Raw genomic sequence first — 27283 nt, forward strand, 5'->3', positions numbered from 1 at the left:
GCTCCTCCCTCCACCATTTCTGTTGGTGTGTCTCCATTAATATCAATATAAAACCTATATTTGATAAGTTTACTTTGTGCTTATTTCTTACAAACTTAATGTTGTATTGTTTGCAGGATTTAATTACTGAGTTTATTTCCTGAAAATATCATACACTTGGTCCTCATAATTACCCATGTCATTACATTTTTTGGAGATCTCTGTTTCTCTCATTTTTTATTTATTTTCCTCAAGTATATTTTATCAATACAAGTATTTATTTAATGATCTTGCCTTCCATTTAGAGTACTCCCTTGAATAATACTTGCAAGCTGGTCTTAAAACAAAAAAACCATTGCTGTCAAATCGATTCCGACTCATAGCAACCCTATAAGACAGAGTGGAACTGCCCCATAGGGTTTCTACGGAGTACCTGGTGGATTCAAACTGCCTACCTTTTGCTTAGCAGCTGTAGCTCTTAACCGCTACACCACCAGGGTTTCCAAAGCTGGTCTAGCAGTGACAATACACCACCAGCGTTTCCAAAGCTGGTCTAGCAGTGACAAATTCCCAGAGTTTCTGTTTGGAAATTTCTTGATTTCCCTCTCATTTTTGAGTGACAATTTTGCTGAGTAAAGAATTCTTGATTGGCAATTGTTTTCGTTCAGTATTTTATATATGTCACTTCACTGTCTTCTAGCTTCTAGAGTTTCTGGGGAGAAATCCACACTGATTCTTATGAAAGGCCCTTGGTATGTTATATCGCATTTTCTCTTGCTGCTTTCAGAACTCTATCCTTGTCTTTGGTTTTCAAGAATTTTATTAGGATATGGTGCAGAGTTGTTTTTTTGTACCTCCTCTGATTGGGGTTCATGGTGTTGTTGTTGTTGTTGTTAGGTGCTGTCGAGTTGGTTCTGACTCATAGTGACCCTATGTACAACAGAAAGAAACACTGTCCAGTCCTGTGCCATCCTCACAATCACTGTTATGCTTGAGCCCACTGTTGCCACCACTGTGTCAATCCATCTCGTTGAGGGTCTTCCTCTTTTTTGCTGACTCTCTGCTTTACCATGCATGATGTCCTTTTCCAGGGACTGGTCCCTCCTGACAACATATCCAAAGGATGTGAGATGAACACTTGCCATCCTTACTTCTAGGGAGCATTCTGATTGTACTTCTTCCAAGATAGACACGTTCGTTCTTTAGGCAGTCCATGGTATATTCTATATTCTTTGCCAACACAATAATTCAAAGACATCAACTCCTCTGCAGTCTTCCTTATCCACTGTCCAGCTTTCGCATCCATATGAGTCAATTAAAAATACCATGGCTTGGGTCAGGCACACCTTAGTCCTTAAAGTGACATCTTTGCTTTTTAATACTTTAAAGAAGTCTTTTGCAGATCTGCCCAATGCAATACATCGCTTGAGTTCATGACTGCTACTTCCACGGGCGTTGATTGTGGATCCAAGTAAAATGAAATCCTTGACAACTTCAATCTTTTCTCTGTTTATCATGATGCTGCTCATTGGTCTAGCTGTGAGGATTTTTGTTTTCTTTATGCTGAGGTGTGATCCACACTGAAGGCTGTAGTCTTTGATCTTTATCAGTAAGTGCTTCAAGTCTTCATTTCCAGCAAGCAAGGTTGTGTCATCTGCATATCACACGTTGTTAATGAGTCTTCCTCCAATCCTGATACCATGTTCTTCTTTATATTGTCCAGCTTCTTGGATTATTTGCTCACCATACAGACTGAATAAGTATGGTGAAAGGATATAACCTTGTGGGGGTTTGTGTAGCTTCCTGTATTTGCTGGCTTGGTTCTCTGCTCAGGTCAGGGAAATTCTGATTATCTCTGGGAAAACTGTTCCTATACTTTTATTGTTGTCATGGCGCTCTGGGATTCCAACAAATCTAATGTTAAATTTCTTAATTGAATCCCATATTTCCTTTTCAGCGTGCTCACTTTTCTTTGTCTTTTCTCCTGTTTCTCTTGAGACTTGACAAGTTCAGTTATTTTGTCTTCTAGTTCATTTATTCTATCTTTTGTCTGACTGACCCTATTGTTGAATGTCTCTCCTGCTTTTTCTAATTCAGTTGCTTTATCCTTCAGTTCCATTAGTTTCCTTTTTTTTTATTTATAATATTTTCAGTTTCTTTGTTGGGTGTCTCATTTTGTACCTTCATTTGTTTCCTGATCTCTGATAGTTTGTTTTCTGTGTGTTTTATGCTTTCTTTAAACAAATTTAGCACCACAGTGTGAAAATTATTAATTCTTTGCATTAGTTTGGCCTCTATAGGAAAAATTTCCTCTTCATGTTTTACTTTTGATTGGTCCTTCTTTTGTAATTTTGTTTTTTACTATTTTTCTTCAACTTGGTCACTTTGTTTTCTTTTTTAACTTGGAATTTTTTATTCTGGTTTTTATGGGAAAATGTTTTGATTCGGCACTCTGGTATCACAGTAGTCAAGTGCGTGGCTGCCAACCAAAAGGCCAGGTCCTACACTCACCAGCTGCTCTGTGGGAGAAAGACGCAGCAGCTCACCTCTGCAAAGACTCACAGCCCTGGGAACCTCTCAGGGCTGCTCTACTCTGCCCCACAGAGTCTCTGTGAGTCAGAATCAAACCAGTGGCAGTGGGCTTGGTATCTACTCCTGAGAGCCACTAGAGGGCACTCTTATCCTAAGGTATTTTTCAGTGCTGATTAAGGAGTTCTAGACCCTTGATCTCTGGAATTCAACACACATGCACAGGGCGTGGTTATCTGGTCACAGACATGACGTAAGCAGCAGGGCTCTCTATTTCTTTCCCTCATGGGCATTCCTGCACAGGCTCTCCCATGGTGTCCCACTGAAGGCAGGGAGCCCGCTGTTTCCCTCTGTGTTGCCTGTCAGTCTGAAGTATTACCCTCACCCTGCTGCCCTTGCAGTTCCTCCCAGTCCTAGTGCCTGTTCATCTCAGGCAAAAGCACTCCCTTGTAGCACCACAGTCTCCCTTCGCCCCTCCCAATTTGCAGCCTGCTAACTCTGACAGCCAATCTGCACTGCCTTAAAAAATCAGCCTACAGCTTCCTCAGATCAGCTCCTTTTCTGTGTTCCCTGTTTGGGATGTTGGCCAGCCCCATCCCAAAATGGCTGCCATGAGCAAGTGCTCCTGATGTTAGTGGGTAGGTTCTCCCAGCTTCTGCACCATCCCAGCTCCTCTCCCCCAGTTCTGGACTCATTCTCGCTCCCCTAACACCTCAGCTGCCATCCAGAGTTCTGAGATCTCAGTCTGTGCTTGTTTTTATTTGTTGTTCAGTAGGTTAGTTGCTGGGGAAGTAAACAGGAGCATCCACTCATTTTGTCATCTTGCTCCGCCCCCCAAGGCTATAATCTCTATGGAAGTGAACTGTCACATCTTTCTCCTGCAGAGTGGCCGGTGGGTTCAAACACCAACCTTCTGATTAGCAGCTGAACACTTAACCACCATGCCACTAGGGCTCCTTTCTACTCTAAGGTACCCTGACTTGTTCAAGGTATCCCGATTGTTGAAGATCCTTTATGTTATTAAGATACATTGATAAATCAAATATTGAAAAGCACCAATTTTTAGCATAAACTCTAGCTTATACATTATTTTAAAGTGGATACTTACTACATCAAACTTCTGAGTGATGTTCCCCTGGACATCAAGTAAATAAACCTTTCCGTAATGTGTGCCCAATGCCAAAAACTGTAAGAAAAACAGGGGGACCAGAATATTAATATAGCATTAATACATAATTAGTAATAAAACTATCTTCAAAGTCAAGATGCTAAACATGTGAATGATTTGAGATGCCTCAGAAGATGCACGTTCCTCGAAGAAGACTTGTTTCTGGCTTTACCGAAACAGAACAGGATCAAAAGCCTATTTTATCGTGATAATGCAAGCTGGCTGCCAGAATGACTCATAAGGACCCCTCATCTACTGACAACTAATAGTGAATATGCAGTCTGTACACAGTGCCTGAGGGACTGAGGCAGTAAATTAAAAATGCAACTATGAAACCACCACCAACCTACAGTTGAACTGAAAGTTGGAAAGGAATGATTAGGAAACTCCCCTAATTTATAGCAAATGTGCATATCTGTGCTATCATTTATATTATACACATACTCACAAACAAAATATTTTATAGCATGGAAAATCCACCACATATAGAAGAAAGAAAAACCTCAGATGTACTTAAGTGAGTTTTGGAACGCTTCTATAAAAATTAATTTGTAATAATATTGAATAAAAATGTTTATATACTAATGCAAAAATATTCCTGGCGCAAAATAACTGCTGAGCTACACATTCATTTTATGCTATAAAATGGGTTCATAACTCCCACTGTTTACTTCTTTGTGCTAAATCCTAAACAAACCAGAAGAAATTTTAGGACTATCTGAAATGTGACATGAGATTCTTCTTCTTCTTTTAGGTTTGAGCATTACTCAAATAGTCCCAAATTCTCTACATTTCACTGCATGTTCGCATGCTTCATTGCAATCTATAATGAAATGCTCAAATTTACAGGCACTACTAAGCATTTCAGTCAAGCAGCACAATCTTTAAAAAATAACCTTACAGGAAGCCTAGATTTAAAAGGATTTATCAAAATGGAATTGCTTAAAATGAAATTTCAGCGCATGCACTTAAAATATGTAGCCACATTAAAGAAGAGTCACAAAAAGAGAAAGAAGGGGTTCATTAGAAATTCATCCCCTTCAATGCCTTTCACTCCTGCAAGGTTGCCTTTTTTCAGGAAGAAAAAAGTCCCCCGGGTAAAAAATCAATACTGGTTAATAAAACATCAGGTGTGCAGACATAACTAGGTATGACGATTCCGCTGCACAGGCCTGCTTGAGTACACCAGGTGCCATGACGATTAGTCATCCAGGGCAGACAGCAAGCCTGGTGGAAGCAGGAGGCTTCAGCACTGGGAGGAGAAAGAGGAAAGGTAATTCTGAGGGGAAATTAGTCTGAATATTTAAACCAAGCAGGAATGTGTCCTCCAAAGGGAGGGAAAAAAAAAAGGCATTCTCATCAGAAATAGAAGACTCAAATGGTTGTAATTTTTCTCCACGGTGACACTCTGACAATATTTGAATAGAAAAATACTACATAATACTAACTAAAAATAAATAATGCTCTACTTCATTCTGAGGCTATCTCTGGTAAGAGAATGGGTCTTAAAAGCTTGCTGCACCCCCAAGTATCCGACGGTATTGATTCTCCTCATGAATACTGTATTTAATTTGTTAGAAAACTAAGGGAGCACAGATTCTTAAAATGGCTTGAATACAGTGTCATTCTCTAACAACTTTAGAAAGGCCACTTTTAAACTTATTATTCTAATTTATTTTATAGATGTTTTGAAGGTTTTATGCAGAGCCCTTTGCTCAAATTAATTTCCTTTTTTTTTTTTGGTCAAAATTATCAGTTTCATTCATTTAATATTTAAGATAGACAGGAAAGACAAAATTATTCTTTTGATTTTATAAAGTTTCAGCCTAAAACTATAATTGCTTTAGATGAGTTCTGGAAAAAAAAAAAAAAGTTTAGGAAAAAATTTCATTTAGATTAATTATTGCTACTTTCTTTAGAAAATAATATTATGTGCTCTTCAAAAAAATCATAGTTCCTAAAAATTTATTTAGCTACTAAAATTATGGATGAGTCAGTCACACTTACATTTGCTAACATTCTGCAACAACGTAAAATAAAAATTTTTAAAAAGCCACAAATGCGACGGAGCATAAATGCAAATCCTTTAAATTTGATCCTACTTTCAGCCATTAAAAGCCTTCAGCTTTGTTGAATACTTTGTTTTTAAGCATGAAAGCACTTAAAATTCAGAATTGTCAAAAAAAAAAGTGTAATTTAATTAGCCCCTTTCATGTTTGATTACAGAAACTTGATTTATTTTATAAGTTATCAGATTAGGCACCCAATCAATCTCTCGGAACCAGTCACTAGCACAACTGATGTTACTGGAATGACTTGACTTTGCGTAAGTAAACAAGTAGAAGAGGTGATAAGCAGTCCTTCGAATACCACAAAAGAAATGAAAAGTAGCAGTTTTCAAATTTAGTCAGCTGTATAATACTTCCACACAGTGAACATTAGAGCAGAAAGTCTTCAATCACACATGAGGAAGTACGTTCCAGGAGTTGATGTCACTTCCCTGAAAACACTCAATGAGTGGCAGAGCTAGGACCAGAGTAAGAGCCAAAATGCTCTCAACTGGATCACAACCTTCCTACACAGAAACACAGACCTCTGATTAAGAATGCATGTTCTACAAGTTACCAGCGATTACTTTTCCACACCATCAGGCTCTTCATCCAGCATGATTTAAGTATGGAGTTAATTAAGTTTGATCTCCAGGCAGGTCAACTTTTAACTCTTCCCTAACACACTTCTAACCTTAACACTTCTAATCTTAACTCTTCCCTAACACAACACTTGTGATTTAAAGAGTGACAGCTTTTCCAAAAACCACTTGCTATAAATCTTTCACATCTATCATTGTCTAAATAATACTTATTGTCTATATTCTACTTATTACACCCTTAGGGTGTGTTATGTGTGGGTATGTAAACATATAACCCATTGCTCTCAAGTCGATTCTGACTCATAGTGACCCTATAGGACAGAACAGAATTGCCCCCTACGGTTTCCAAGGAGTGGCTTGTGGATTTGAACTGCCAACCTTTTGGTTAGTAGCCAAGCTCTTAGCCACTACACCACCAAGGCTCCATGTAAATAAACATATAGGTAATATTTTGGTTTTTTGTTGCTGAGGAAGAAGGGGAGGAAGAGCGAAGACACAATCACTGTCAAAAAACCACCACCAAAACAAAGTACAAACATACTCAGAATAGAAACCACTTACAAAGGAACACTCTCACAGCGCTACTTTACCTTGTCATGGACTGTCATGCAGCTAGCTGCATCCTTCTGAAGAATTTCAGTTACACCATTGGAAAGTCTTTCATACTTCAGTTTGGGTTCCTCTTCACTCTCTTCTTCCTGCACAAAATGTAGAGATAATGACAGGCATCATCCATTTACTTGAAACAGCCAAAGATCCAAATTCACTTCTCAAGGGGAAACCAGAGATGGTTCCCTCAATGATCTTGTTATTAACTACCGGCCGCCATGAGTCAAAATCGACTCCACGGTAAGTAACAACGACAACAACATAGCTAAAGGTTAAGACCTTCACATTTTGTTTTTGCAAATGTGTATACCATAAACTACAACTTCACTGGTAGAATAAATTTAAAAAGTTAAAAAGAGGAGTATACATACTGTTAAATACAAAATTGGTCCATTATGCAAATATATGCTATTAAAAGGTGTATAGGGAAAATACTTGTCACTGTGACCTCACAGACATATATACTCATAGCAGTGTCATGGAAACACAATAAACCTCCAAAATACACAAAGTTTGTATTTCTTTCAAGATTACAAATAACTTTGCCAGATTTGAGAAAATCTAATCCAAATTTTAATTAGAAAAATTTACAAAATTAAAGTGAAAGAAAATTGGAAATTTTATATAAAACAAAATGTGTACTCACCCTTCATATAAAAACCTTTCAATGTTTAAGTATTTGATAAACCATATACAATCATTATTTGATGTTACAAAATGTATTGTTTATTCTCATATAAACCTACTTACCCATCAAAAATGTCTTAATCATTTTATATGTAATGTCAGCACCTTTACCTGTCACCCTCACTGTTTGATACAATACCATAAGATATTCTTAATTCCCACAGTTATCAAAAAGTTAGTAATCAATATGGATTCTAGTTGTTGTTAGTTGGCTCCAACTCATGAGGACCCGATATACAACAGAACGAAATTGATTCTAACGGCGATGAATTACTAAGCCAAGTACAGTTGCAAAATTACAATGATGATTTATAAAAATATTTTATTTTATTACATCAATAAGTAATAAGAAAAAAATACTGTATATATGGAAAGCCATGATAAGTTAAAGCTAGCCAAATAAAAGGTCACACAAAAAAAAATCTTTTCATTGTTATTTCCTTCCAAAATAATTGTATAATTTTCACATTCCAGCTAACATTAGAGTAGCTCGAGGCACTTCAATGCTCTTACCCAAAATAACTAGAAAGTTTTGAATAAATACGTATCATCTGTCTAAAAGCAAAAAAGGACTGCTGAGAACAAGAACTAGAAAGGCCAAGATCCAGGGTGGTAGACACCTTAAACAGAAAGGAGCTGGCATTCTGTAGCCACTTTCTCCCTGTAAGCATTTACCAACTCTGAGTACAGGGCACAAGGCTAGGAATTCAAGCTCTGGCTGAACAGGGTGACACTGCTGGAGGGTAGGGAAAACAGGAAAGCTTTTGGTGCTTGTGGGGATGGAGGAACGAAATCGGAGTCTTGAGGGACCAACATCCCAATGGAAGATACAGGCAGAAAAGTGAGCCTGTTACACAGTCAGTTTTCCTTATAAAACACTGATAATTTCTAAAGCTACATAGGGTGTGAGGCTAAGAAGCCAAACAGGAAGCCCTCAAAACCAAATCAGCTGTCTCGATGTGCTAATAAGGACTAGCGTTCAGGAATCATCAGAAAATGGGGTGCCAAAGAATACTGCAAAGGCATTCAACTATGTAGATATTAACAAACTATGGATAACATTATGAAAACACTTAGTTGTGCTCACGAGGAACCTGTACACAGATCAAGAGACAGTCGTTCGAACAGAACAAGGGGATACTGCGTGGTTTAAAGAGAGAAAAGGTGTGTGTCAGGGTCGTATCCTTTCACCATACTTTCTCAACCTATATGCTGAGCAAATAATCTGAAAAGGTGGACTACATTAAGAAGAACAGGGCATTAGGATAGAAGGAAGACTCATTAACAACTTGTGTTATGCAGATAACATAACCTTCTTGCTGAAAGTGATGGGGACTTAAAACACTTACTGATGAAAATCAAAGACCACAGCCTTCAGTATGGATTACACCTCAACACAAAGGAAACAAAAATCCTCACAACTGGGCCAACAATCAATATCATGATAAACAGAGAAAAGACTGAAGTTGTCAAGGATTTTGTTTTAATTGGATCCACAAACACCACCCACAGAAGCAGCAGTCAAGATATCAAAAGACACGCTGCACTTGGCATATCTGCTGCAAAAGTGTTAAAAAGCAAAGATGTAACCTTGAAAACTAAGGTGCGCCTGACCCAAGCCATGGTGTTTTCAATCAATTCATATGCATCCCAAAGCTGGACAATGGGTAAGAAACTCTGAAGAAGAATTGACGCCTCTGAACTATGTTACTGGTGAAGAACATTGACTATACCCTGGATTGCCAAAAGAATGAACAAATCTGTCTTGGATTAAATACAGCCAGAATACTCCCTAGAAGCAAGAATGGCGAGACTACATCTCACATACTTTGGAAAAAGAGGAAGACCCTCAACGAGATGGACTGACACAGCGGCTCCAACAATAGGCTGAAGCATAACAACTGTGAGGATGGTGCAGGACTGGGCAGTGTTTCGTCCTGTTGTACGTGGGGTCACTACAAGTAGGAATCGACTCGATGGCACCTAACAACAACAACATCAACAAAGAACACCACAAGCTCTGAACTGGGACTCCTGGTTGCCACAGAACCCACCAAACCCAAACTCAACTGCTGTCAAGTCTATTCCAACTCATAAAAAAAAAAAAGAAGTGACCCTATAAAACAGAGCAAAATTGCCCCATAGTTTCCAAGGCTGTAAATATTTTTTATTTTATTGTGTTTTTAGGTTAAAGTTTATAGCTTAAGTTAGTTTCTTATTAAAAATTTATGCACACAGCTTCGTGACATTGGTTTCAATTCCCACAATGTGACAGCACTCTCCTCCTTTGCACCCAGGATTCCCTGTGTCTGTTCATCCAGTTCATGGCCCTTCCTGCCTTCCTGTCTTGCTTTTGGGCAAGAGTTGCGTATTTGGTCTTGAGTATTCGACTGAACTAAGACACACATTCCTCACCTGTGTTATTGTTTTTTTTTATAGGTCTGTCTAATCTCTGTCAAGGATTTCATTTTGTTTGGATCCACAATCAACACCCATTGAAGCAGCAGTCAAGAAATCAAAAGACACATTGCATTAGGCAAATTGGCTGCAAAAGACCTCTTTAAAGTGTTGAAAAGCAAAGATGTCACCTTGAGGACTAAGGTGCATTGACCCAAGCCATGGTATTTTCAATCACATCATATGCATGTGAAAGCTGGACAATGAATAAGGAAGACCAAAGAAGAGTTGACGCCTTTGAATTTTGGTATTGGCGAAGAATACTGAATATACCATAGACTGCCAAAAGAACAAACAAATCTGTCTTAGAAGAAGTACAACCAGAATGCTCCTTAGGAGTAAGTATGGTAAGACTACATCTCATATACTTTGGACATGTTATCAGCAGGGATCAGTCACTGGAGAAGGACATCATGCTTGATGAAGTAGAGGGTCAGCGAAAAAGAGGAAGGCCTTCAACAAGACAGACTGACACAGTGGCTGCAACAATAGGCACAAGCATAGAAACAACTGTACGGATGGCACAGGACCAGGCAGTGTTTCGTTCTGTCGTGCATAGGGTTGCTATGAGTTGGAATCAACTTGATGGCACCTAAGGACAACAACAATCTTTGTCTGAAAAGTGGGCATCAGAGCGGTTTCAGTTTTGAGTTAACAGAGTGTCTGGGGGCCACAGTCTAAAGGTTTCCTCCAGTCTCTGTCAGACCAGTAAGTCTGGTCTTCTTTTGTGACTTTGACTTCTGTTCTACATTTTCTCCTGCTCTGTCTGGGGCACCCTGTTGTGATCCCTGTCAGAGTGGTTGGTGGTGGTAGCCATGCACCATCTAGTTCTTCTGGGCTCAGGATGGTGGCAGCTCTGGTTCATGTGGTCCTTCAGTCCTATTTTCCATGTGTCTTTGGTTTTCTTCATTTTCGTTTACTCTGGGTGGGACAGGACCAACAGATGTATCTCAGACGGCCACTCACAAGCTTTTAAGGCCCCAGACGCTACTCACCAAAGTAGGGGGTAGAACATTTTCTTTACGACCCATGTCATGCCAATTGACCTAGATGTTCCCTAAAACTATGGTCACCAGCCCTTAGCCCCAGCAACTCAGTCCTTCAACGTGTTTGGATGTATAAGAAACTTCTATGACTTTGCCCTGGTCCAGTTGTGTTGACTTCCCCTATGTTTTGTGTGGTCTTTCCCTTCATCAGAATTGATACTTGTCTACTGTCTAGTTAGTGATTTCCCCTCCCCATCCCTCTGCACCTTTATAACCATCATAGAATGTTATTCTCTATGTGTAAACCTTTTCCCGAGTTCTCATAATAGTGGTCTCATGCAATATTTGTTCTTTCGTGACTGACTTATTTCACTCAGTATAATGCCCTCCAGATTCATTCATGTTGTGAGATGTTTCCCAGATTCATCATTGCTCTTTATTTTTATGTAGTATTCCGCTGTGCTACCAGTTTGTTTATCCACTCATCTTGTTTACCCATGGGCACTTAGGTTGTTTCCATCTTTTTGCTATTGTGAATAGTGCTGCAAGGAACATGGGTGTGCATATGTCTATTCAAATGACAGCTCTTATTTCTCTAGGATATATTTCTAGAAGTGGGATTGACAGATCACATAGTATTTCTATTCCTAGCTTTCTAAGGAGGCGCTATATTGTTTTCCATAGTGGTTGTACCATTTTACATTCCCACCAGCAGTGCATAAGAGTTCCAGTTTCCCCTCAACCTCTCCAACATTTGTTATTTCATGGGTTTTTTTTTTTTTTTTTGGATTAGTGCCAGCATTGTTGGGGTGGGATGGTATTACATTGCACTTTTGATCTGCATTTCTCTAGGGGCTAATGATCACGAGCATTTCCTCATGGGTCTGTTAGCCACCTGACTTTTCTTTTTTGGTGAAGTGTCTGTTGATCTCCTTAGCCCACTTTTTAATTGGATTATTTGTCTTTTTGTTGTTGAGGTGCTAAAGTATTTTGTAAATTTTAGAGATTAGGCCCTTGTCAGATATACTGTAGCCAAAAATTTTTTCCCAGTTTGTAAGTTCTCTTTTTACTCTTTTGGTGAAGTCTTTTGATGGGCATTTGTGTTTAATTTTTAGGAGCTCTAAGTTATCTAGTTTCTCTTCTGGTGTTTGTGCATTGTTAGTTACAGTTTGTATTGTATGTATGCCATGTATTATGGCCCTTAGTGTTGCTCCTAATTTTTCTTCCATGATTTTTATCATTTTAAGTTTTATATTTAGGTCTTTGATCCATTTTTAGTCAATCCTTGTGTATGGTGTGAAGTATGGGTCTTGTTTCATTTCTATACAGATGGACATCCAGCTATGCCAGCACTATTTGTTAAAGAGACTGCCTTTTCCCTCTTAACTGACTTTGGCTCTTTATCAAATATCAGCTGCTCGTAGATGGATGGATTTTTGTCTGTATTCTCAATTCTGTTCCACTGGTTTATGTGTCTGTTGTTGTACCAGTACCAGGCTGATTGACTACCGTGGCTGTATTAATAGGCTTTAAGATCAGGTAGTGTGAGGCCTCCCACTTTGTTCTTCTTCAATAATTCTTTACTTATCTGGGGCCTCCTCCCTTTCCATGTAAAGTTGGTGATTTCTTTCTCCATTTCATTAAAGACTACTGTTAGAATGTGGATTGGTATGCATTATATCCCTAGATTGCTTTGGGTAGTAATGACACTTTCACAATGTTGAGTCTTCCCATCCATGAGCATGGTATGTTTTTCCATTTATGTAGGTCTCTTAGTTTTCTTGCAGTACTGTTTTGTAGTTTTCTTTGTATAGGTCTTTTACATCCCTGATTAGATATTTTCCTATTTATCTTCTTGGGGACTATTATAAATGTTATTGATTTGCTGATTTCCTTTTCGAAGTTCTCTTTGTTGGTATAAAGGAATCCAACTGATTTTTGTATGTTAATCTTTTATCCTGCTACTTTGCTGAAATCTGCTATTCTAGTAGCTTTCTTGTGGATTCTTTGGGGTTTTCTAGGTATAGGATATTATCTGCAACTAGGGATAGTTTTACCTCTTCCTTATTAATTTGGATGATCTTTATTCCTTTTTCTTGTCTTATTGTTCTAGCTATTTTTTTAGGACTTCCAGCATGATGCTGAATAAGAGTGGTGATAAAGGACATCCTTGTCTAGTTCTCGTTCTCAAGGAGAATGCTTTCAGTCTCTGTTTAGAATAATGTTGGCTGTTGATTTTGCATAAATGGCCTTTATTCTGTCAAGAAATTTCCTTTCTGTTCCTATTTTGCTGAGAGTTTTTATCAGGAATGGGTGCTGGATTTTGTCAAATTGTCTTTTCAGCATCAATTGAGATAATCGTAAGATTCTTTTATATTGTTTTATTTATATGGTGGCATAACTTTGGTTTCCTAATGTTGAACCATCCCTGCATACCTGGTATAAATCTCACTTGGTCATGATGTATTATTCTTTTTGATATGCTGTTGAATTCTATTGACTACAATTTTATTGAGAATTTTTGTGTCTATGTTCATGAGGGATATTGGTCTGTAGTTTTCTTTTCTTGTGGTGTTTTTGCCTGGCTTTGCTATCAAGGTTATGCTGCCTTTACAGAATGAATTTGGGAGTAGTCCTTCCTTTTCTATGCTCTGAAATAGTTTGAGTAGTATTGGTGTGAGCTCTTCTGTGAAAGTAGAATTCTCCAGTGAAGCAGTCTAGGACAAGGCTTTTTCTTGGGGGGAGGAGGTAGCAGGTTTTTTTTTGTTTTGTTTTTGTTTTTTTATTACCTCTTCAATCTCTTCTTTTGTTATGGGTCTGTTTAGTTTTTCTACTTCACTTTGTTAGTTTAGGTAGGTAGTGTGTTTCTAGAAATTTGTCTGTTTCCTCCAGGTTTTCACATTTGTTGGGGTATAATTTTTCATAGTATTCTGTTATGATTCTTTTTATTTCAGTTGGGTCTGCAGTGAAACCACCTGTCTCATTTCTTATTCAGGTTATTTGCTTCCTCTCCTGTTTTTGTGAGTTTGACCAATGGTTTGTTGATTTTGTTGATCTTCTCAAAGAACCAACTTTTGGTCTTGCTGATTCTTTCTATTGTTTTTCTGTTCTCTGCTTCATTTATTTCTACTCTAATCTTTATTATTTCCTTTCTTCCGCTGCTTGTTTCTTTTGCTACTCTCTATTTGTATGAGTTGTAGGGTTAATGTTTTGATTTTTTGCCCTTTCTTCTTCTTTGATATGTGCACTTATTGCTATAAATTGACCTCTAAACACTGTTTTTGCTGTGTCCCAAAGGTTTTCGTAGGATATGTTCATTTTCATTTGTATCTTTATTCCATCCTTGATTTCTTCCATTAAAAATTACTCAGTAGTTTTTAAGTAAGGTGTTGTTTAGTTTCCATGTATCTGACTTTTTTTCCTTGCTATTTCTGTTACTGATTTCTATTTTATGGCACTGTGATCAGAGAAGACCCTTTGTATTATTTCAATGTTTTGGATTTTGTTGAGGTTTACTTTAAGTGGTCTAAAATGTGGTCTATTATGAAGAATGTTCTATGCATGCTGGAAAAGAATGTATACTTTGCTATTGTTGGGTGCAGTGTTCTGTATATGCCTATGAGGTCGAGTTGGTTGATTTTGGCATTTAGATCTTTTGTATGTTATTAAGTTTTTTTCCAGATGTGCTGTCCTTCACTGAAAGTAGTGTGTTGAAGTCTACTACCATTATTGTGGAACTGTCTATTTCTCTTTTCAATGCAGTAGAATTGTTTTACGTATTTTGAATGCTGTCATTTGGCATGTATATGTTTATTATTGTTATGTCCTCCTGGGGTATTGACCCTTTAATCATTATATAGTGTCCTTCAGTATCCTTTATGGTAGACTTTGCTTTAACATCTATTTTGTCAGAGATTAATACTGGCATTCCTGCTTTTTTGGTTATTATTCAAGGATATAAATCTACCAAAGCAGACTGCCACATTTTTCTCCTGTGGAGCATCTGGTGGGCTCAAACCACCAACTTTCTGGTTAGCAGCCAAGAGCTTAATCCCTGCACCACCAAGGCTCCTTTGCCAGAGAACAAGAAAAAGAATTTACCCAAACTCTCATTCAGCCTTGACTAAGTTATATCCCTGATTGGATTAATATACATAGTCCTCAGCCTATCTGCCTAGAAAAGGAAAGGATGACTACTGTTTGGAGAAAGAAAACCACTGGACCTGTACGATGTTTCACGTACAATACAAATAATTCAATAAAAAATTACCAAGCATCTCGTGAGATAGGACCAAATGACCAAAGAACAAGTGGGGGGGGGGGCCTAAAACAACACACACACACACACACAAAAGAGATAAATGGGTAACCCATTTATTGGAGAATATATAACTTTAAAATAACTACGACTAGTATGTTCAAGGGAAACTCTGGTGGTAGAGTGGTTAAGAGCCACAGCTGCTAACCAAAAGGTTGGCAGTTCGAATCCACCAGGTGCTCCCTGGGAACTCCATGGGGCAGTTCTACTCTGTCCTATAGGGTCGCCATGAGTCAGAACTGACAGGATGGAAATGGGTTTGAGTTTTTTGTTTGTTTTTTAGTATGTTCAACAAAACATGGAAAAAATGAAAAGATAGAAATTTCAACAGAGAATTTGAATCTATAAAAAACAAAAATTTTAGAACCGAAAAAAATAACTGAAATCAGAAAATGAATGGTTTAACAAAGACAGGACTAGGGAAATGGAAAACACATCAATCAAATATATCCAAAGGGAAGTTCAGAGAAGAAATATGGGTGGAAAATACAAAGAAGAATATATGAGACAGGTTGAACACCATGAAAAGCTCTAAACATATACAGAATTAGAGTCCCAGAAAGAAAAGGAAGAAAAGGAGGGGGGAGGCCAGAAGCAACATTTAAAGAAGTAACTGAGAATTTCCTCAAACTGATGAGACATCAGCCTACAGATCCAAGACATTCTGTAACCCCAGAAATATGAAGAAAATTACACCTAGGCATGTAATAGTAAAATGAAAACTAAGTTAAAAAAAAAAAAAAAAAAGACTTGTAGAATAAATGCCAAGTCTGTTGAAGATTATAAGACTAATAAGACACACAAACTTGAATGCCTTCAGAGGTCTTTACCTCTGGGGCAAATGAGTACATTATCACATGGAAAGGGGCCAAACCAATCTGTAAATAAATGAAGAGGATGGGAAAGGATGGATATATCAAACATCATGCTAGGGGCTTTAAATCATGTATTTTATGTTGACTTAAAATTAAAAAAATGGGAAGTTAATTACAATGTTCTCATTTTACAAATGTAAAAATTGAGGATCAGAAATTTTAAGTAATTTCCTTAAGGCACATAGTGAGTAGAAAAGGCAAAGCCAAAATTCAGACTCAGTTATGAATGTGACTATGTCAATGCCTTGTATAAAACACCACCCAACCTCCTATGGAAATGGTTCTACAAGCAAAGGAAGCTTCCAGCATTTTTACATCTACAAATAACCATAAAGCAAGTGCTCAATGGGAAATATTTTTTAAAAGTCTTTATTTAGTAGGTGCATTAGTTATTCACCGCTGCATAACAAATTATGCTAAAATTTACTAGCTTAAAACAACAATAAATATTTATTATCTCAATCCGCTTAGAAGCAGATTAGGTGGGTGGCTCAGACTAAAGGTCTCTCATGAGATTGCAGGCAAGATGTCAGCCGCAGCTGCCATCATTTGAAGGATTGACTAGAATGAGTATCTGTTTCCAAGATGGTCACTCAAATGATTAGCAAGTTGGTACTGCCAGTTGGTAGGAGGCTTCAGTTCTTTACTTCAGGGACCTCTTCATAGAGTACTTGAACGTCTTCAGAACACTGCAGATGGCTTCCCCCAGGGTGAGTGGTCCAAGGGAAAGCAGGGTAGAAGCCACAATGTTTTATATGACCTAACCTTAGAAGCCACACACTGTTACTTCTGTAATATTCTATTGATCATACAGTCCATCCATGATTTGATGTGGAAGGGGATAAACACAAGGACATGAATAATAAGAGGCAAGGATCACGAGGGGCCGTTGTGGAAGCTAGCTATCACAGTAGGAATAAAATTTGAAGAGCAATAAATCTCATTTAAAAAAAAAAAATCTGTATTCCATGTCTGCTGATGACCTGTCTTAAATTTTCTTCCCCAAATATACACAAGTTATTATTTACTTAGTAACAGAGTACTAAAATCAAAGAGGGTGTACCTGCCATTAACTTCCTAAGAATAATTTTAAAAATGAGTAACAACAGAAGTAAGTTTAAGAAGGCCTATATATTTCTTTAAAAAGGTACCTAATGATAATCAACCCTACCCAAAAACCTAGTAAAGTCAAAAAAAGACCTGTTGTCAGTATGAAATACCTAATTAACCACGTTTAAAGAAACCTGAAAAGACAAAGTTACAAAAAGCAACAAACACTTTGGCTTATGTATCTACAAGCAAAAAAAAGAAATCATTACAAAGTTTACATTAACTGTGGCAGGAATGATGTGTGAATTCCGAAATAAATGTGTCAAATACAAATTGAATCCTGAGTGTCAGTCTGTATAATAAGATGCCATGTGTTGCTCAAGTCTGGACATCAAATGTGCATCCAATGTGAAAAGTTAATTCTAGCCTCTTGACTACTTTGCATAAAAGCACTCATCCACAGACCATTAGATAAAGTTACTGTAAATGAGGCTTGCCTGTCTTATTTATCAGTGAAAATGAAATAATTTCTCTCACATAAATATAAAAAATATTTTCACAACACAGCTCACTGAAGCTTCGTGCTAGGCTTCAGAAACCATAAATAAAATGAAAACTCTAACGTTAGCCACTGGACATACCATTTCATGCTTCTCTGACAGGCATCTTTTATGTTAAGTTAAAAGCAGGCTAAAGGTGAATTTTTTAATTTTTCCCCCTTGCTGCAAAGAAAATGGAAAGTGACTCAAAAATACAATTCGCAGACATTATTCTACTGTTACAGACTACATATCACATTTTAAATAATTAAAAAAAAAATTTTAAGTCAAGTAAATTTAATATGGAATTTCGTTTTAATTAAAAAAAAAAATTTAGACAAAAAAAAGGCTTTCATGAAGTTTGAACTTCCACCATAAACAACCCAGTGTTAATAAAAAAACAAATCAATAATTTTTGTCAAATTTTAATAATCTTGCAAACCTACAAATAAAACCATCAACAGTCTGAGTTGAGATGACAGTTGACTGCGTTTCTATGACAACCTAGTGGAATAGTTCAAGTTCTGACTTGCAGCTAAGTGATGAACAGAGTGACATTTACCAGTACAAGAAAAATTTGCAGCTTCCCTTTAAAAAGAATCAATTCCTCAACTAACATGGATTTTTACTAAGCGTATATAGCTCTTTCAATTAAAAACAAATCTTTTTAAACCATTCTGTAGGATTCTAGAACGATACCTGAAAATAAATTGTGTATCACTGCCATCCTAAGTTTTGAACTTAAAAGAAAAAAAAAAAAAAACTACTTTTAGGAGATAACGAATTAAGGCAATTAAGCATCTCTGCCTGCAAAACTGTTGAATAATTCATTACCAACACCACATGGAAATTTTTCATGGAGGAAGCCAGGTTACCTAACTTGGATTTGTATACCAACAAGAATACTGTACTTTTTACCTGATAATTAGTTTTAAAACTCACATACAAGAAGTTTCTTTTCTGGTGTTTATACTCAATGGATTCTACATTTTTCATCCTGTTTAATTTTATCAACCTTTCTCACAAAATCAGTGCATTTTATGTGGTCACCACTGTTACACTCTAAATAAAGAAAAATGTGAATTTTACTTTAAAAAAAAATGTGTCCCAGGAATCCTGGGGGTTAACAGAGAGACACCATTTTATATTGGTAATATTAACATAGAACTTAAAATCTTATTTGCAGACAGCATTTCTTATTAATATCCAGCCTTTTCCACAAAACAAAATGATATTACATATACTGAAGGGGAGAGGTGAGATATTTTATACACTCCAAGTTAAAAAAAAAAACCAAACCCATTGCCGTCGAGTCAATTCCAACTTACGGCGACCCTAGAGGACAGAGTAGAACTGCTCCACAGGGTTTCCAAGGAGCGCCTGGTGGATTTGAACTGGCAACCTTTTGGTTAGCAGCCATAGCTCTTAACCACTATGCCACCAGGGTTTCCATTCGGCTAGTGGAAAATGCCATCAGTTGAGCACTCAAGAACAAGCCACAATCTCCGTCTATAGAAATCGTCTTTCTTCCATGAAGCTTCATCTATGAGAAAAGACCCCAGTTGAACCTCCAGGAATTTTAAAATGTTTTTATTTGTTCCCATGTCATCAACTACATCTGGCTAGGGACAAATCCTTTCAATAAGTATCTAATGTTTCAGATCTACACATAAGAGAGAAACACTAACACCCTCAAACTAAATTCTCATTGTTTAAAAAAAAGAAAAAAGCTTCCATTCAGTTTGAACTTTCACAATAAAAAAAGTATTAATAAAAAGAAAATCAATAAGTGACAACAGGTATGAAGGTATAAAATAAAGGATTTCTTCTAGAACATTCTCTCTAGAACTCCAATTAACTTAAGGAGAGTTGAAATAAAGGAGAGCTGAAATACTCAAAACCAGAAGTCAATCTTGCAAGTTTAAGATGCAAAAATAACTATCAGAATCCAATATCAGGACATCGGAATTTTAGAAAATTTGCGTTTAAAAAAAATCTTGCTCCTTACAAATAATTCACTTCCTAGAAGCCCCATGATATACTCAAAGATCTCTTTTTAGATCATCACTTATTAGAGAAGATAGAGGGAAAACACAAAAACAAAACAAAACAGAGTAGGTGCCAAATACAAATTTTTTTAAAAGCATGATTGAAATTATACTGTAAATCAATTAGAACTCATATTTAAGTCTCAAAAACAAAACTAATAACTTTTTAAGGCATAGATCTATTTACCACAATAGGGTATTGTCAAAGGCAACAAAAACAGATAAGAACTATCTATTATTGTGCATAAACATTCACTTGAAATTACGTTATCAGTGAATGTACATGCACAATATAGGGCATCTCCATATAGCTCAGATGGACTTTGAACTTTTCCAAAAAAGTAGAAGAGACCCACGATTTAAAAAAAAAAAAAAAAAACCTATTAAAAAAACAGCCAAATTTCTCCTCTAATAAATCCTGGAAAAGATTTTGTCACAACTGATTCCAGGAAGCAGCAGATTTAGCTTGATCCTCTTTACGTTGTTTCCTGTATACCGCATTTGTGTTATACAATCACAAAAGAACCTTGGCACCAACAATAAGAAAACATTATTTTAATGTCACTAAATAATTAACAAGTAATGATTATGATAGTTGTGTGCCATCAAGTCAATTCCGACTCATAGCGACCCTATAGGAGAGAGTAGAACTGCCCGATAAGAGTTTCCAAGGAGCACCTGGGGGATTCGAACTGCTGACCTCTTGGTTAGCAGCTGTAGCACTTAACCACTACGCCACCAGGGTTTCTGATTATGACAGAGAATGATTAAAATCAAGAACTTGAAGTTTTACAAAGATTAGAACTTTAAAACAGTGTGGCAGAACTCCACCTTCTCAATTATAATGTGAACACAAAAATTAATGGGTAAAAAATCTATTCCAAAAGGAAAAAAAAAAAAACCCACTGCAGTCGAGTCAATTCCAACTCACAGAGACCCCATAGGGTTTCTGAGGCTGTAAATCTCTATGGAAGCAAACTGCCACATCTTTCTCCTGCAGAGCAGCTGGTGGTTTTGAACTGCCGACCTTTCAGCCAGCAGTCAAGCGCTTTAACCAATAAAAAAAAAAAATTTTTTTTCAAACCAATAGAAAGTATTTATTCAGAAACAAGATTGCAGGGCAAACAAATATTTGAGCAAGTAGTTTAGCACTACTAAGCTCTTATCATATGGCTCTTAATTGTTATCCCCTTCAAAACAAATAAAAGCCAATATACCCTGATAAAGGGAATTTGAGAGACCACTTCTCTTAAGGCCCTTATAAACTGATTACTCATCAAATTACCAACAGTCACAAATAACTTGCTCTTTTTGAAAATTATTTACAAATACTCATGTAGAATGCAAGTTCTTTGAAGGAAGGACCCATATCCTTTATATGTTTTAGCACATTCTGAAATAACAACCATGAAAACGTTTCGGGGTAAAGTTTTGCTGTTGGAAGATTTACATTTCTTTTGCACTATGTGTGGGCTCAATTTCTATGCCACAGTAATTTACTAAATTATTCATACATACTGAGACAAAAGATGCCCAATAATCTATTCTACTTTAAAAGAAATCCAATTGCTTTACATAAATGCCATGTCACCTTCTATAGGTGAAAGTCCTCAAGAGTAAGCAGTATTTTAGAGAGGCGGGGCCAAGATAGCAGAATAGCCAGATGCTTCCTGCGATCCCTCTTACAACAGAGACCCCAAAAAACAAGTGAAACGATTATATTTATGACAAGCTAGGAGCCCTGAATATCAAAGGCAAAGTTAGAAAACAGGCTGAGCAGTGCCGGGCGAGAGAGAAAGTTCAGAAGCGGAGCGGAGTTACCGGACCTAAATCACGGGAAGCCCTCAGGCACTATTCCCGCAGCTGCAGCGCGCTGGTGGTAAGGTTCAGCCACAGTTTCCTCAGGGAGAAGCAGCCAGCCAGCAGCATATCCACACCTCCAGAACCAGAGAATAACATCACTCTCGGCAAAAGTTAAGTACTTGGGTATATTTTACCACCCCCCAGGCCCCCAAGCCAGCTTCGAAGGCTATTGATTTCCCTGGGCCTGAGATAGGCCGTGTTGAAAACCCAGAGCCATCCTCTCAGCATTGGAATAGTAATAAATTCACAATTGGGGGAAAAGATAATTTGCCAGCTCCACGAACCAGGCGAGCTCAGGACACAAGCGGTTCCATCCCAGGCATAAATGGTCTGTGGACTTTGAATACCTTTCCCCGCTCCATGGACCCGTGTGTGCCTATTTCAGGAGTATAGGTCCTTGTTGGCAGACTGCAACCATTTCAGCTGTGCAGTGAAGAGCTGGTTTTTTATATTTGGCACCGTTTTGCATAGTAGATAGGGTCCTTGTCTACACACATTAGGGGCATAAGGACTGGTGGCTCCACTCAGATCACCCAGCCACCCACAACAGGGGTCCAAGGATAACTGGTACCTCCCAGTCCTAACAAACAAAACCACTGGGTGCCCATGGTCCGTGTGCAGAGCCCACCCACCTGTACACTCTAGAGAACAAGGACGCGCTTTCCTCACAGATATTCGAGGGATGGTTCTCAGACCCCTGCCTTGTTTAGAGTGTGATATCCTGCTGCAAACAGGTACTGGTACCTACACCAAACACCCCTTACCCTCTAAGACTGTAGGACAGAGCCTGTACCACACACGTGATGATCAGCTACCTGGACTCCTGAGCTGAATTCATACAAGGAAACTGAAAGGACTCCTAGACTGATATACCCAATCACAGCTCTAGCCATCTGGTGACAGGACGTCACAGCTTCAAAGGCAAAAATAATTAAGCTAGCTCACTCAAGCAGACCATTTGGGCATATCAAAACAAAACAAAGCAAGAAGATAGGTTACAGTAAGCAAACATAAAATAAACTAATACAATAACTTATAGATGGCTCAGAAACAACAGTCAATATCAAGTCACATAAAGAAACAGACCATGAAAGCCTCAACAAGCTCTCAAAACAAAGAATCAGTGGATCTTCTGGATAAAGGTACCTTCCTGGAAATACTGGATGCAGAATTCAAAGGATTAACATACAGAACTTTTCAAGACATCAGGAACGAGATGAGGAAGGAAATCAGGCAATATGCAGAACAAGCCAAGGAACACACAGATAAAGTGGTTGAAGAAATTAAAAAGGTTATTCAAGAACATAATGAAAAATCTAATATGCTGGAAAAATCCATAGAGAGACAGCAATCAGAAACTCAGAAGATTTCTTCAGAAGAAGATTAGACAAACTCAATACAAAGTTACAGGAACAGAACTGAGCAAGTGGAAGGCAGAGTTTCTGAATTTGAAGATAACGCACTCGGCACCAATATATTTGAAGAAAAATCAGAAAAAGAATTTTAAGAAAATGAAGAAACCTTAAGAATCATGTGGGACTCTATCAAGAGAAATAACCTACAAGTGATGGGAACAGCCGAACAAGGAGGGACAACAGAAAATACAGAGAGAATTGTTGAAGATTTATCGGCAGAAAACATCCCTGATATCGTGAAAGACAAGAGGATATCTAAGCAGGATGCTCATTCAACTCCACATAAGGTAGATTCTAAAAGAAAGTCACCAAGACTTATTATAAGCAAACTTGCCAAAACCAAAGATAAAGACAGAATTTTAAGAGCAGCTAGGAAAACCCTGGTGGTGTGCTAGTTAAGTGCTACGGCTGCTAACCAAGAGGACAGCAGTTCAAATCTGCCAGGCATTCCTTGCAAACCGTATAGGGCAGTTCTACTCTGTCCTGTAGAGTGGCCATGAGTCGCTATCGATGGCAGTGGGTTTGTTCTTGGTTTGAGGGATAAAGGAAAAGTCACCTACAAAGGAGAGTCAGCAAGAATAAGCTCAGACTACAAAGCAGAAACCATGCAGGCAAAAAGGCAATGGGATGACTTATATAAAGCATTGAAGGAAAAAAATTGTGAGCCAAGAATCATACATCCAGCAAAACTATCTCTCCAATATGAAGGTGAAATTAAGACATTTCCAGATAAACAGAAGTTTAGGGAATTCATAAAAACCAAACCCAAACTACAAGGAGAGTTCCTTGATTAGAAGATCAATGCTATCAGGTATAAACCCGAGACTAGAACACTGGGGAGAGCAATCCCATGTCAATGCAGACAGGGAAATCACAAAAATAAATCAAGATAAAAAACGCTCACAACAGGCAAACAGCAATGTTATTATATAACAGAAGACAACATTAAAACAACTAAGAGGGACTTTAAGAAATGTAGTCATAGATCTTTCATATGGAGACGACATCAAGGCAATATAAAGAAATAGAAGTTAGGTTTAAACTAGAAAAACAGGGGTAAATATTAAGGTAACCACAAATGAGACTAAGTATCCTACTCATCAAAATAAAATACAAGAAAAAAATAGAGACTCAGCAGAAACAAAACCAACAATGAATAAGAGGAAAAGACAATATATAAAGATAAACTACTCAGCACAAAAAATTAAGTGGGAAAAAGAAACTGTCAACAACACACAAAAGAAGACATCAAATGACAGCACTAAACTCACACCTATCTATAATTACGCTGAATGTAAATGGACTAAATGCACCAATAAAGAGACAGGGAGCAGCAGAGTGGATCAAAAAACACGATCTGTCTATATGCTGCCTACAAGAGACATACCTTAGACTTAGAGACACAAACAAACTAAAGCTCAAAGGATGAAAAAAAATATGTCAAGCAAACAACAATCAAAAAAGAACAGGAGTGGCAATATTAATTTCTGACAAAACAGACTTTAAAGTTAAATTCACCACAGGGAATAAGGAAGGACATTATATAATGATTAAAGGGACAATATACCAGGAGGATAGAATCATATTAAATATTTATGCACCAAATGACAGGCCTGCAAAATACATAAAACAAACTCTAATACCATTGAAAAGTGAGACAGACAGCCCCACAATTAGAGTAGGAGACTTCAACACACCACTTTCAGTGAAGGACAGGACATCCAGAAACAAGCTCAGTAAAGACACGGAAGATCTAAATGCCACAATCAACCAACTTGAACTCATTCACATATACAGAACACTCCACCCAACAGCAGCCAAGTATACTTTCTTTTCTAGTGCACGTGGAACATTCTCTGGAATACACCACGTATTAGGTCATAAAGCAAGCCTTAGCAGAATCCAAAACACTGAAATATTACAAAGCATCTTCTGTGACTATAAGGCCATAAAAGTAGAAATCAGTAACAGAAAAAGCAGGGAAAAGAAATCAAACACTTGGAAACTGAACAATACCCTGGTAAAAACAACTGGGTCATAGAGGACATTAAGGATGGAATAAAGAAATTCATAGAATCCAATGAGAATGAAAGCACTTCCTATCAGAATCCTTGGAACACGGTGAAAGCGGTACTCAAAGGTAAATTTATATCAATAAATGCACACATACAAAAAGAAGAAAGGGCCTAAATCAAAGAATATCCCTACAACTTGAACAAATAGACAGCAACAGGAGAAACTCTTAGGCACCAGAAGAAAGCAAATAATAAAAATTAAAGGAGAATTAAATGAAATAGAAAACAGAAAAACAATTGAAAAAGTTAACAAGACCAAAAGCCCTTTATCACCACTCTTATTGAACACTGTGCTGGAGGTCCTAGCCAGAACAATTAGGCTACATAAAGAAATAAAGGGCATCCAGATTGGCAATGAAGAAGTAAAAGCATCTCTATTTGCAGATGACATGATCTTATACACACAAAACCCTAAAGAATCTCAAGAAAACTACTGAAACTAATAGCAGAGTTCAGCAGAGTATCAGGATACAAGATAAACATACAAAAATCACTTAGATTCCTCTACACCAACAAAAAGAACATCAAGGAGGAAATCACCAAATCAATACCATTTACAGTAGCCCCAAGAAGATAAAACACTTAGGAATAAATCTTACCAGAGATGTAAAAGACCTATACAAAGGAAACTACAAGACACTACTGCAAGAAACCAAAAGAGACCTACGTAAGTGGAAAAACATACCTCGCTCATGGATAGGAAGATTTAACATTGTAAAAATGTCTACCAAAAGCGAACTAATAGATACAATACTATTCTGATCCAAATTCCAACATTTTTTAATGAGATGGAGAAACAAATCACCAACTTCATATGGAAGGGAAAGAAGCCTCGGACAAGTAAAGCATTACTGAAAAAGAAGAACAAAGTGGGAGGCTTCACTCTACCTGATTTTAGAACCTATTATAGCCACCACAGTAGTCGAAACAGCCTGGTAGTGGCACAACAACAAATACATAGACCAATGGAACAGAATTAAGAATCCAGACATAAATCCATCCACATATGAGCAGCTGATATTTGACAAAGGCCCAAAGTCAGTTAAATGGGGAAAAGATAGTCTGTTTAAGAAACAGTGCTGGCTGAACTGGATATCCATCTGCAAAAAAATCAAACAAGACCCATACTTCACACCATGCACAAAAATGAATTAAAAAATGGGTCAAAGACCTAAATATAAAATCTAAAAGAATAAAGACCATGGAAGAAAAAATATGGACAATGCTAGGAGCCCTAATGCATGGCATAAACAGTATACAAAACATTGCTGACAATGCAGAAGAAAAACAAGATAACTAGGAACTCCTAAAAATCAAACACCTATGCTCATCCAAAGACTTCACCAAAAGATTAAAAAGATTACCCACAGACTGGGAAAAAGTTTTTAGCTATGACATTTCCAATCAGCGCCTGATCTCTAAAATCTACATGGTACTGCAAAAACTCAACTACAAAAAGACAAATAACCCAACTAAAAAATGGGCAAAGGATATGAACGCACTTCACTAAAGAAGACATTAAGGAAGCTAACAGATACATGAGGAAATGCTCACGATCACTAGAGAAATGAAAATCAAAACTACAATGAGATTCCACCTCACTGCAACAAGGCTGGCATTAATCCAAAAAACACAAAATAATAAATGTTGGAGAGGCTGTAGAAAGACTGGAACACTTACACACTGCTGGTGGGAATGTAATATGGTACAACCACTTTGGAAATCCATTTGGCACTTCCTTAAAAAAACTAAAAATAGAATTACCATACCCAGAACCACAGGATCCAGCAATCCCATTCCTTAGGATATATCCTAGAGAAGAGCCTTTACACAAACAGATATATGCACACCCTTGTTCACCGCAGCACTGTTTACAATAGCAAAAAGAACGAAGCAACCAAGGCACCCATCAACGGGTAAATGGATAAATCATGGTATATTCGCACAATGGAATATGCATCGATAAAGAACAATGATGAATCCGTGAAACATTTCATAACATGGAGCAATCTAGAAGGCATTACGCTGAGTCAAA

The 27283-nt window shown here is 37.5% G+C and overlaps 1 protein-coding gene across 2 annotated transcripts in view; it reads right to left on the reverse strand.

The window, feature by feature from the left end:
* Window positions 1–27283, reverse strand: part of VPS41 (VPS41 subunit of HOPS complex) — a 263655-nt gene that overhangs the window by 199944 nt on the left and 36428 nt on the right. For both annotated transcript variants that reach the window (XM_010587165.3, XM_023544248.2), the window contains 2 exons: window positions 6917–7024; window positions 3617–3694 (listed from right to left, as the gene is read on the reverse strand). In XM_010587165.3, the coding sequence (XP_010585467.1) occupies window positions 3617–3694; window positions 6917–7024 (186 nt within the window). The remainder of the gene's footprint in view (window positions 1–3616; window positions 3695–6916; window positions 7025–27283) is intronic.

This window comes from Loxodonta africana, chromosome 8 (genome assembly GCF_030014295.1).
Source record: "Loxodonta africana isolate mLoxAfr1 chromosome 8, mLoxAfr1.hap2, whole genome shotgun sequence".
Taxonomy (NCBI): Eukaryota; Metazoa; Chordata; class Mammalia; order Proboscidea; family Elephantidae; genus Loxodonta; species Loxodonta africana.